The sequence below is a fragment of the Neoarius graeffei genome, chromosome 7, assembly GCF_027579695.1.
Source record: "Neoarius graeffei isolate fNeoGra1 chromosome 7, fNeoGra1.pri, whole genome shotgun sequence".
NCBI classification, from domain to species: Eukaryota; Metazoa; Chordata; class Actinopteri; order Siluriformes; family Ariidae; genus Neoarius; species Neoarius graeffei.
This window is the reverse complement of record NC_083575.1, coordinates 37,724,594-37,737,621: the sequence shown is the minus strand read 5'-3', so window position 1 is coordinate 37,737,621 and position 13,028 is coordinate 37,724,594. Positions and strand designations below refer to the sequence as shown.

The 13,028-nt window shown below is 45.6% G+C and overlaps 1 protein-coding gene across 1 annotated transcript; it reads right to left on the bottom strand.

The window, feature by feature from the left end:
- Positions 1 to 213: 213 nt before the first annotated feature.
- LOC132888849 (transmembrane protein 229B-like) lies at positions 214 to 12,282 on the bottom strand. Its single transcript, XM_060924944.1, has 2 exons — positions 12,183 to 12,282; positions 214 to 698 (listed from the first exon to the last, which is right to left on the bottom strand). Exons 1-2 carry the CDS (start codon positions 12,280 to 12,282, stop codon positions 214 to 216), a joined length of 585 nt encoding a protein of 194 aa, XP_060780927.1.
- Between the last annotated feature and the right edge of the window lie 746 nt (positions 12,283 to 13,028).

The window sequence follows — 13,028 nt, the reverse complement described above, 5'->3', positions numbered from 1 at the left end:
ACTACACCACCGTGCCGCCCCATATTAATAACATTTCCCTTTATTTTCTGTGACTAAGTTATCAACTGTCATGGTATTTTTTCCATTTGTACAAAAGTGATGAACTGCAAACATTTTGATGTAAACAGAATATATTTAATTGCTGATAGTTTCATCAATAAAGACTTCTGTGAATTAATTAACACTATAATCCCTTTTAATTGTAACATTTAATTAATCATTCAATCGTATCTTCAGCGTGTTCCTAATAACATGTTTCTCTGCTAGGAGGGCAGCCACTGCCCAAGGCACAGCATACTCCAAGGTCACGAGTCCTATGAGATTATACTTGAAATGTGAGTAGTCCCATGGACATGCCTCCAACAGCCTGAGCAAGACCCCCCAACTGAACTCCCAGAAATATATGAACAAGGTGTAAACAGTCAACCGGAGCAGTAAAGGGACGTGTCTCTGCTGTAGCCATGCGCCCAAGCCCTCCATGAAGAAGATAGCCAAGCTGTAAATGAGGAGCGACCACAAGCTGGTGTAGCCAGGAAGCCTCTGGTCGTGAGTGTAATACCAATTCCAGGCAGCAGTAAATGTCACCTCACACACACACCCATGCAGGGCATAGATATAGAGACGAGCAAGGGGCGAGAGTGGTGAGAGCGTGACTTGGTCATTAAGATAACCAGAGGCCCGTACATCAACACCAGGATCTATTCCGGGAAGAAACAGAGGTGCATTGTGAGTACTAATCAGTTTATTCTCAGAAACATTCTTTATTGATTATAATTTGTTCTCTATTAACTAGTGAACAAATATATAACATTGCTTAGTAATGACGGTTTTTTAAAATGCTTCCCATCCCAGTTTTTAATTATACAATAATATACAATCTTTGTTGTATGATTTATAGTTATAGTCACCAGCCATTAGGTTGTTGGTGGCTTTGTAATGCATATTTCATTAGTTGGTTTTAAAAATCATATAAACCTAAAGTAGGCTAGATTATTAATGATGGATTAAAATATTTTAATATGGTTAGAAAAAAACTATAAAATAAAATATAAAAATAATAGAACTTTCTCTAATTTGTGTCTTATCTGTGTCAAATATGTTTGCATATACAGTATGTGATCTCTTTTTTATTAACAATTATTACATTTTATGAAAACCACATAAAAACAGATAACCCTTATCATTACCTCTTGTCTTGAACATGAAATATAACAGTGAAGCAGTCATGAAACAGAATAGCCATATCTTCGCCCCGAGTGTCTTTGCAATTAAGGAGCTTTATGTATATATAATATAGGGGTTCCCAAAATTTTGGGAGCAAAAGTCTCCCAAAGGATGTTGTGAAATTTCTGTGAAGATAGCATTAGCATTTTGGTGTCCTCTTATTATTTACCATCACTTTTATAAAACTATAATCAATCAACGTTTCAGAATATTTTTAAGTTTGTTTTCTTGAATTCTGTTGGTGAGTGAAATTTGTCCATTTTTATTGCTTATATGATAGTTTCATTTTTTCACTATCATTTACACACATCATTGAAATGTGGCTTTTTGAATGCGACTCTCAGTAACATTTTCAAAATAGTATCACACAAAATCCATCATCGTGGTTAGAGTAAAATTCTTAAAAGTAGACTGCTTTTCAGATTTTTCAATTGTAGGTCATAAAAAGAATTTTCCCCGACACCCAATTATTTTTCTTTACTGGACTGAAAGCTACTGAATTTGAATCACAGACTTCCAATTTTATGAGTTTTTTTTTCAATAGAACAATAAATGAATTTAGGGCCACATGACCCTAAATTCTCTGCTATTTTTCCTGCTTCACCATGACCCAATTCAAGATACTACGTCGTGCATCATGTGGTGGGCTTTCCCTGTTCGCGCAAGACATTGTGGGATACAGATTTGAAACAAGAGAGGAAAATGGAGGACACAGATGAAACGTGAAAGACTGACTACAATAATAGAAAGTGAGAAGAAAAGACGTTATGTTGCAAAATAAAAGGAAACGCAGGACCAAACTAATAAATATCATCGGTCAGTGAGCACCTCGGTGTGATCAGCTGTTTGTTTAGCGATAGAATGATGTAACTGTCAGTACACGGTGAAAGTTAAACCTGCACATGTGCACACGGACTTCCTCTGTCTGCTTGACTGCTTGAAGTGAGCGAGTTCATGCACATTATTTGCTCGGGAATCGTCTCAAATTAAATAACATCCCAGCCACAGAATGGCCTGGTATTTTGTAAGATATTACAGAAATAAACATATATCACAATGACCAAATTTCAGAGGGAACTAAATTTCACTGATTTTATGAAATCAAAAGGCTGTCCCCCTCCTAGAACTGCCACCTTATTGTGGTGGAGGAGTTTTTGTGCTTGAATGATCCTAGGAGCTACGTTGTCGGGGGCATTACGCCCCTGTTAGGGTCTCCCAAGGCAGACAGGTCCTAGGTGACAGGCCAGACTAAGAGCAGTTCACCAAAACCCCTTATGGATAATAATCTATCAAGGACCGTGATGTCGCCCGGTATGGCGCAGCCGGGGCCCCACCCTGGAGCCAGGCCTGGGGTTGGGGCTCGTATGCGAGCGCTTAGTGGCCGGGCCTTTGCCCACATGGCCCGGCTGGGTTCAGCCCGAAGCGGTGACGTGGACCCGACCTCCTGTGGGTTCACCACCCACAGAGGTAGCCGTAGGGGGCTGGTGCAGTGTGGATTGGGCAGCAGTCGAAGGCAGGGGCCTCGACGACCTGATTCCTGAACACAGCGGCTAGCTGTTGGGACATGGACTGTCACTTCGCTGGGGGGGAAAGAGCCTGAGCTTGTATGGGAGGTTGAGAGGTACCTGCTAGAGAAGGTTGGGCTCACCTCCATGCACAGCTTGGGCTCCAGAACCCAGCTCCTCGAGAGGGGCTGGACTCTCCACTTCTCTGGAGTCACCCATGGTGAATGGCAGCGGGCTGGTGTGGGCTTGCTTATAGCTCCCCAGCTCAGCCGCCATGTGTTGGAATTTACCCCAGTGAACGAGAGGGTCGCCTCTCTGTGCCTTAGGATCAGGGAGAGGGCTCTTGCTGTTGTTTGTGCCTATGGGCTGAATAGCAGTATAGAGTATCCGGCCTTCTTGGAGTCCCTGGGAGAGGTACTGAGAGGTGCTCAGACTGGGGACTCCATTGTTCTACTGGGGGACTTCAATGCTCATGTGGGCGATGACAGTGACACCTGGAGGGGCGTGATTGGGAGGAACGGCCTCCCCGATCTGAACCCGAGTGGTGTTTTATTATTGGACTTCTGCGCTAGTCACGGTTTGTCCATAATGGACACCATGTTTGAGCATAGGGGTGTCCATAAGTGCACGTGGCACCAGGACACCTTATGTCAGAGGTCTATGATCGACTTTGTTGTCGTTTCATCGGATCTCCGGCCCTATGTCTTGGACACTCGGGTGAAGAGAGGGGCTGAGCTGTCAACTGATCACCAAGGGAGGCAGGGGACATTGAGTCTGAGTGGACCATGTTCTCTGCCTCCATTGTCGATACGGCTGTTCGGAGCTGTGGCCGCAAGGTCTCCGGTGCCTGTCGTGGCGGCAATCCCTGAACCCGGTGGTGGACACCAGAAGTAAGGGATGCTGTCAAGCTGAAGAAGGAGTCCTATCGGGCCATGTTGGCATCCGGGACTCCTGAGGCAGCTGATGGGTATTGGCAGGCCAGACGTGCCGCAGCTCGGGCAGTTGCGGAGGCAAAAACTCAGAACTGGGAGGAGTTCGGTGAGGCCATGGAGGAGGACTATTGGTCGGCCTCGAAGAAATTCTGGCAAACCGTCCGGCGCCTCAGGAGGGGGAAGCAGTACTCTGCCAACACTGTTTACAGTGCGGGTGGGGAGCTGTTGACCTCGACTGGGGACATTGTTGGGCGGTGGAAGGAATACTTCGAGGATCTCCTCAATCCCACTGTCACGTCTTCCATTGAGGAAGCGGAGGCTGATGACTCAGAGGTGGACTCGTCCATTACCCAAGCCGAAGTCACTGAGGTGGTTAGCAAGCTCCTTGGTGGCAAAGCACCGGGGGTGGATGAGATCCGCCCCAAGTATCTCAAGTCTCTGGATGTTGTGGGGCTGTCTTGGCTGACACGCCTCTGCAACATCGCGTGGCGGTTGGGGACAGTGCCTCTGGAGTGGCAGACTGGGGTGGTGGTCCCTCTTTTTAAGAAAGGGGACCAGAGAGTGTGCTCCAATTATAGGGGAATCACACTTCTCAGCCTCCCAGGGAAGGTTTACTCCAGGGTACTGGAGAGGAGAATTCAGCCAATAGTCTAACCTCAGATCAAGGAGGAACAATGCGTTTTTTGTCCTGGTCACGGAACACTGGACCAGCTCTATACCCTTCATAGGGTGTTCGAGGGTTCATAGGAGTTTGCCCAACCAGTCCACATGTTTTGTTGATTTGTAGAAGGCATTCGACCGTGTCTCTCATGGTATTCTGTGGGGAGTGCTTCGGGAGTATGGGGTTCGGGGCTCTTTGATAAGGGCTGTCCGGTCCCTGTATGAAAGGAGCAGGAGTCTGGTTCGCATTGCTGGCAGTAAGTCAGACCTGTTCCCAGTGCATGTTGGACTCCGGCAGGGCTGCCCTTTGTCACCGGTTCTGTTCATAATCTTTATGGACAGAATGTCTAGGCGTAGCCAAGGGCCGGAAGGAATCCTGTTTGGGAACCACAGGATTTCATCTCTGCTTTTTGCAGATGATGTTGTCCTGTTGGCTTCTTCAAACCAGGACCTTCAGCATGCACTGGGGCGGTTTGCAGTCAAGTGTGAAGCGGCTGGGATGAGAATCAGCACCTCCAAGTCAGAGGCCATGGGTCTCGACCGGAAAAGGGTGGCTTGCCCTCTCCAGGTTGGTGGAGAAGTCCTGCCTCAAGTGGAGGAGTTTAAGTATCTCGGGATCTTGTTCACGAGTGAGGGAAGGATAAAGTGTGAGATCGACAGGCGGATTGGTGCGGCCTCCGCAGTGATGCGGTCACTTTACCGGTCCGTCGTGATGAAGAAGGAGCTGAGCCAAAAGGCAAAGCTCTCGATTTACCGGTCGATCTACCGGTCGATCTACATTCCAACTCTCACCTATGGTCATGAGCTTTGGGTAATGACCGAAAGAACAAGATCGCGGATACAAGTGGCCGAAATGAGTTTCCTTCGCAGGGTGGCTGGGCGCTCCCTTAGAGATAGGGTGAGAAGCACAGTCACTTGGGAGGAGCTCGGAGTAGAGCCGCTGCTCCTCCACATCGAGAGGAATCAGCTGAGGTGGCTCGGGCATCTCTTTCGGATGCCTCCTGGACACCTCCCTGGGGAGGTGTTCCAGGCATGTCCCCCCAGGAGGAGGCCCCGGGGAAGATCCAGGAAACGCTGGAGGGACTATGTCTCTCGGCTGGCCTTGGAACGCCTCTGTGTTCTTCCCGAGGAGCTAGCTGAGGTGTTTGGGGAAAGGGAAGTTTGGGATTCCATGCTCAGACTGCTGCCTCCGCGACCCGGCCCCGGATAAGCGGAAGAAGATGAGACGAGACAAAAGGCCATCTAGCTTTAATATTAATTTGCAAAAGAAGAATTCTCTCACAACTCTATTTGAAAATCAAGCAACCCAACATGGTCTTGTGTCTCCTAGTTTGGTATCACCTAATGTAATAACTGTTCATGAGACATGGAAGTACAGAGCTTATTTTTAGGGTCACTTTTGAGCATTAAATTGCTTATAATGTGTTGAATTATAGTACATCATATAACTCTGTATGAATTATAGGCTTACATTATGAGAAGCTTCACACTTCCAGATACTCATGGTTTTTGACGTGTCAAGGAGAGTAACAGATCATGACAACATGGTTCCATTATAATATTATTAACTCACATATTTTCTGTTATTTTACTAATTACACTACACATTTATACAGTTCCCTTTAACAATTGGCACTTGACACAAATTCAACGTGCTTACTGTCAGTTTATTATGAGTCATTCTTGAATTTCCCTCAGGAAGAACATGTGAGGTTTTCGACCAATATAAAGTGACATGCATTACATTTGATATTTTATTCAGAATCATTCTGCTCATTCAGAATCTCATCTGTGGACAAGGGTGAGGGAATCACGGGCGCAGATAGAGGGGGGGACGGGGGGGATTCGTCCCACCCAGATTTAAATTCACCTCGTTCAGTCCCCCCCACTTATAGGGAGGAAAAAACATCTATGCTGTCTTTCTTTGCATAAGGCAAACCTCACGGAAAAATCAAAAGACTAATTACCATTCGGTTTATTGAGGTGCACAGCAGTACAGACATACAGTAGTTGCAACTGCGCAGACTGTACAGGTTGCGAGCTCGAGCTTGGTTGCTATGGTTACAAGTTTGACAGGCATATCGGGGACAGCTCCTCCTAGTTCAGGACCCCAACACGGCATGATGAAGGGTGCCAAAAGGCAGAAAACGATGGCATCGTTTTTTCAAAAAAAAAAAAAAAACGACTGTAAGTAAACTGTGCCTTACTATATCATATCACCTTGCAATTTTTTGATAGTCTGTTCAAAGTAATGTCGTAGTGAAAGTAAAATCATACGGAGTAGAGAAGCCTTTCTGGTGGTAGCCTGTAGATACAGTGCTCAGAAGGCAGTTTTAATGTTTAATCTGGCGTTCCCTGCCATAATTTCAGCGAGCATATTGTTTCATAAGGAAACTTTGCGAAGAGTTGTTGACTGACTGCCGCTCACGCAACACACAGGCATAGTTAGAAAGTCAGGATGCACTGGTTTACACTTTACACACACGCACGTAGCCCAGCCTCTCGCTATGTTTAACAGTTGGAACTTAGCGGTTTTAAAACTAGTTTTGCAATTTCTGTGTGTGATGATAATGTGTAAACTTTGGATTTCCATAGGCTATGTTAAAATGTTATCATTGTCCTGGCCTGCAGGTAGTTCCTGGTGATGGCAGTGAGGGAGGTGAAATAACATGTATACACACTACCGTTCAAAAGTTTGGGGTCACCCAGACAATTTTGTGTTTTCCATGAAAAGTCACACTTTTATTTACCACAAGTTGTAAAATGAATAGAAAATATAGTCAAGACATTTTTCTGGCCATTTTGAGCATTTAATCGACCCCACAAATGTGATGCTCCAGAAACTCAATCTGCTCAAAGGAAGGTCAGTTTTATAGCTTCTCTAAAGAGCTCAACTGTTTTCAGCTGTGCTAACATGATTGTACAAGGGTTTTCTAATCATCCATTAGCCTTCTGAGGCAATGAGCAAACACATTGTACCATTAGAACACTGGAGTGAGAGTTGCTGGAAATGGGCCTCTATACACCTATGGAGATATTGCACCAAAAAACAGACATTTGCAGCTAGAATAGTCATTTACCACATTAACAATGTATAGAGTGGATTTCTGATTAGTTTAAAGTGATCTTCATTGAAAAGAACAGTGCCTTTCTTTCAAAAATAAGGACATTTCAAAGTGACCCCAAACATTTGAACAGTAGTGTGTATATATATATATATATATACACACACACACACACACACACATATATATATATATATATATATATATATATATATATATATATATATATATATATATATATATACACACACACACACACACACACAAAATGGAATCATTTGCTGACAGCTCAGTCCCCCCCAGTTCAAAAATCCTATCTGCGCCCCTGGAGGGAATAAGAATCCTATGAAAGAACATTCTAGTATAATATAAAGCTACCCTTACAAAAAAGAAGTTTACTCAAGTGTGCTTCTAGTATACTTCTTTTAAACTAAAAATAAGAGAGTATGCTTTCAGTTTACTTTTTATTTACTTATCAGACATATACTTAAAAATGTGAGTAGCAAAGAGACTAATAGCCTTGAGGGTTGTCTTTAGTGACAATAAATTAGCACTGATGTTTCCTGACATGCAGGAAACTGCACTTTAAAATCAACTTACCCAAGATGTAAACTCTGATAAAATCACATGTGCCTTACTTGCAACATTAACTCTGAGAATCTTTTTTCCCAAATAAGTCAAAAATAACTTGCAATAGGGTCACAGAAACCAAACACTGTCTATAAAAGATTTTATTTGTATAATTTTAGGCATGAGTGACTTTCACAGAAACGAGCAGTTCAGGGGTGACATAACTGCAAATGCAAAAGGAAGTAGTCCACCATACATCAGCACAAATGCTTGCAACCAAAAGTGTGAATGTATCAACGATCAGAACAGTCTAACCTAAGCAGTAAATTAAAAATAGGAACATAAATACAAACTATTTACAGAGCATTAAAAATGTTACGAAGCAGCGTCCAATTGATGCAATTGACGCTTTTGCCCTATAAACTGGAGACTGTAGGTTTGAATCCTGATGCCAGGTGCCCAAGAGAGCAAAATTGGCCATGCTCTTGGTAGGAGATGTATAATCTCTCATACCCCTGTTAATTACAGTGACACTAGCCAAACATGGGTGTCCAAGAGCTCATGCATGCAGATGTGGGTGGGCACTGTGTGTTATCACCCTTGTACAACCAATAACTGTGAAAGCATTTGATCCTCGCTAATAGGAAGCAAGCCTTTACCCTGCCTAGACATATGAAAAGGGGTGAACGCTTTGCCTAGCTAGTTCTTTAAGCCCTATTCACACAGATATATTGGTGTAAATAAGGTGCCTCAATATTCCAACTTTACTGATTTACACTGATCCAAATGAAGCTGGCATGAAGCTGTCCCTTACAAAAAAAAAGAAGTTTATTCAAGTGTGCTTCTAGTATACTTCTTTTAAACTAAAAATAAGAGAGTATGCTTTCAGTTTACTTTTTATTTACTTATCAGAGATATACTTAATAAAGTTATATATAAGTATACTTGGCTTATACTAAAAAGTACTGTATATAGAAAAGTCTAAGTATATTAAGCTTATACTTAAACTTTTGATCAAGATATACTTAACAAAAGTGTAATAAAGTATTAAAATATTTGTGCCTTATGTTTAAGTGTACTTGCCCTGTAGTTGTGCTTCAGCATTGCTGACTCTAAGGTCTGTCTGTGGTTCCATATAAGTTTTTTTTTTCTTTTTAATTTCTCCTGAGAGAATTATTTATTTATTTATTTATTTATTTTTAGAGCTCGGATGTTAATTTCAGTTGTCATTGGCATGTTTTTATACTTTGCCATTTAATACAATGTTGCTTTCAATTTTGATTTTTTAAAGAAAATGATGTTCTTAATCCTGAGTATCTCTTATTATTTTGTGAATTCTTACCTTTATAACTTCATTGTAACTTAAGGTACAAAACACTTAAGTTGTTTACTGGTAGTGTGCATGAGGTAAGGGTTAGGGCTAGAAAACTAATAGTATACCTAGAAGGGTCATTGCAGTATACTTCAAAACTAAAAAGTGGACTAGATGTATATAACCAGTAACTAATAGTATTGTCATGCTCTGCCCCGGACTTCCACTCCGCAGATTACTTATCTCTCAGGTCAGCTGCATTTCACTTCCTGGGTCTCTCTGCTGTGTATAAATAAGCCGTTCTCAGACCCTGACTTTGCCAGAATGTCTTGTTTTGCTATTCTAGCTGTTTCTGTGCCTTTATTGCATTTCATGGTTTTTGCTCAAGCTATTTTTCTAGTTTATGGTTTTTGCACTTTGGGTTTTTTCTTGTTTTTTTTGCTCTAGCGTTTTTGTCCTTGTCTGTCTTGTTTTTTTGTCTCTTTTTACCTGGACTATTTTTGCCATTTGTTTTTGTCCTGTTTTTGCCACGCCCTTTTCCCTGGATTAAAGCACCTTATTTATTGGATTACTGTCTGTGTTCTGCTTGTGGATCCTTATCTCACCACACCTCCACCACCTTTAACAGTACATTCTGGCCAACATGGATCCAGCAGAACTCACCCGTCTGAGAACGGCCATCCAGCAGCAAGGGACTCTCCTCGGGACCCATCAACGAGACCTCCAGCAGATCACCCAGAACCTCGCCACCCTGTCCAACTCATTCAATCTCCTCACCACACAGATGCAGGGCTATCAAGCCGTGACTACCCTGCCCAGCCGTCTCCTACTTCAGCTCCTCTCTGCGAACCCAGACTTCCAGCGCCTCAGCCCCATGATGGAGAACCAGGTACTTGCAGATCATTCCTATCTCAATGCTCTTTGATCCTAGAGCTGCAATCTCTGGCCTTCCCCACAGAACGCTCCCAGGTAGCATATGCAATAACGATCCTCACCGGCAAGGCCAGAGAGTAGGGAACAGTGGTCTGGGATGCCGATGCACCCTTTTGTTCCTGTTTCAAGGATTTCTCTGAAGAGATGAGGCAAACTTTCGACTGCTCTCTGTCAGGCCGGGAGGTGGCTAGAGAGCTCATGGAGCTGCGGCAGGGTCCCAGTCTACCTCGGACTACGCAATCGTGTTCCGGACGTTGGCGACATCGTGTAGTTGGAATGACAGTGCCCAGGTTGACGTGTTCCTGCATGGCTTGTCCGATGCTATTAAGGATGAACTGGTATCACGGGAACTGCTATTGGACCTTTCCAGTCTCATGGACCTCGCCAACTGGATCAACACCCAGTTCCAGCAACAGAGGAGAGAGAAGACCTGCCCCAGCTTCACCTCCTCTCCACCTCCCGCCTCATCCGTCAGACCCATGCAGGCAGACCGGGTACGGGTGTCAGCAAAGGAACGACAGCGCTGGCAGAGCACAGGGGCTTGTTTCTACTGTGGTCAGCGAGGACACATCTGCTGAGCCTGCCCGCTAAAGGGAACGAGACCACCAGTTAATCGAGGGACCCTGGTGGGCAACACTCGGAACCAGCCCCCCGCTGATCGACCGTTACTCCCTGTCATCATCATCCACTACAACCAGCATCACCATCTCCAGGCCCTCGTTGACTCAGGGGTGGACAGGAACCTGATCCACTCCGCCACCGCCAAGTGTCTGGGAATTCCGCTACTTGCCCTCGACGTCCCTCTTGCAGTCCTGACGCTCAATGGCAGTGGCTTGACAACCTTCACCCACCTTACCGTCCTGCTCACCCTGAGGATTTCTGGCAACCACTCTGAAACCATCCAACTTTACGTCATGAACAACCCCCATGTACCCATCATCCTAGGATTACCCTGGTTAACGCAGCACAACCCCCACCTAAACTGGGCCAATAATGCCATCCTAGGCTGGAGCCATTCCTGCCTAGCTTCCTGCCTGAACTCCGCTCTGCCTCCTGCCAAACCACCACAGCCTTCAGCCAGTGAGTTTCCTGAACTCTCTCACGTGCCTCTGGAATACCTGGACTTAAGACTTGTTTTCAGCAAGACCCAAGCAGTGTCCCTCCCTCCTCACAGACCCTATGACTGTGGAATCGACCTCCTGCCCGGGACGGCGCCACCCAAAGGGTGATTCTACTCTCTCCCGTTGAAAGGCAAGCCATGGAGAAGTACATCGGAGTCTCTGGCAGCTGGGATCATCCGCCTTTCCTCCTCCCCAGCAGGGGTGGGATTTTTCTTTTGTGGAAAAGGACAAGTCGCTCCGCCCCTGCATTGACTATTGAGGTTTCAATGCCATCGGGGTCTCAACGCCATCACGGTGAAGAACCGCTACCCCTTACCGCTCATGACTACGGCATTTGAACTACTCCAGGGAGCCAAGATATTCACCCAGTTGGACTTGCGCAATGCCTACCATCTCGTCAGGATCAGGGAGGGGGACGAGTGGAAGACAGCCTTTAACACCACCACTGGCCACTACAAGTACCTCATGGTCCCTTTCGGCCTGACCAACGCACCTGCAGTCTTCCAGGCACTCGTCAACGACGTCCTAAGGGACTTTCTTAACATCTTCATTTTCGTGTACCTGGATGACATCCTGATCTTCTCTCACTCCCTGGAGGAACATCGGGGCCACATCCGGCAGGTCCTCCAGCACCTGCTAGAAAACAAGCTGTTTGTCAAGGTGGAAAAGAGTGAATTCCACCAGAGCTCTCTCATTTCTGGGGTTCATCATCTCCCTGGCTAGGATCCAGATGGACCCCCTCAAGCTTGAGGCAGTTGCAGACTGGCTCACCCCATCCTCACAATGAGAGCTCCAGCGTTTCCTGGGATTTGCTAACTTCTACAGGTGCTTCATCCACGACTTCAGCATGGTGGCCGGACCTCTCACTGCCTTGACCTTGATTAAGACCTCGTTCAAGTGGAGGGAGGAAGCAGAGAAAGCCTTCTCCATGCTCAAGTGTAAGTTCACCACACCACCCATTCTCACCATACCCGGCCAAACAGTTCATCGTGGAGGTCAATGCTTCCAAGTCCGGGGTCGGTGCCATTCTCTCCCAGAGGGCCAGCGATAACAAGGTCCACCCCTGCTCCTTCTCTTGCCAGCTGTCCCCTGCTGAAAGTAATTATGACATCGGCGACAGACAGTTGTAGGCCACCAAGCTAGCCTTGGAGGAGTGGAGGCACTGGCTCAAGGGGTCGGATCTCCCCTTCCTAGTCTGGACCAACCATAAAAACCTGGAGTACCTCAAGTCTGCCAAACGTCTCAATTCCCATCAAGCCTGTTGGTCTCTCTTCTTCTCCTGGTTCAACTTCACACTTTCCTACCACCCAGGCTCCAAGAACGGCAAACCCGATGCCCTGTCCAGGATGTTCTCCTCCCACCAAGAGGAGTCCAAGCCACTCGAGATCATCTTTCCTCCATGTTGCCTGGTGGGAGCCGCCATTCTAGAGGTTGAGACGCTCGTACAGAAGACCTTGGAGCAGGACCACAGTGAAGGTAACTCAAGCAACATACCACCTAACCATTTGTTTGTTCCCTGTTCTGTGTGAACCCAGGTGCTGCAGTGGGGTCATGGCTTCAAGTTGGCTTGTCACTCGGGAGCTGCTCGAACACTGGTGCTCATCCAGCAGCGCTTTTGGTGGCCATCCATCAAGGAGGACATCCAGGAGTTCATGGCAGCCTGCGACACATGATCCCAGAATAAGACAGCCAATCGACCCCCTGCC

Coding starts and splice junctions, on each gene's coding strand:
- LOC132888849 (XM_060924944.1), bottom strand. CDS start 12,282: ATGGGTGGTGTGGTGAACTTACACTTGAGCATGGAGAAGGCTTTCTCT. Junction 699..12,182: donor CAAGGTCAAGGCAGTGAGAG/GTCCGGCCACCA, acceptor TTCCCGGAATAG/ATCCTGGTGTTGATGTACGG.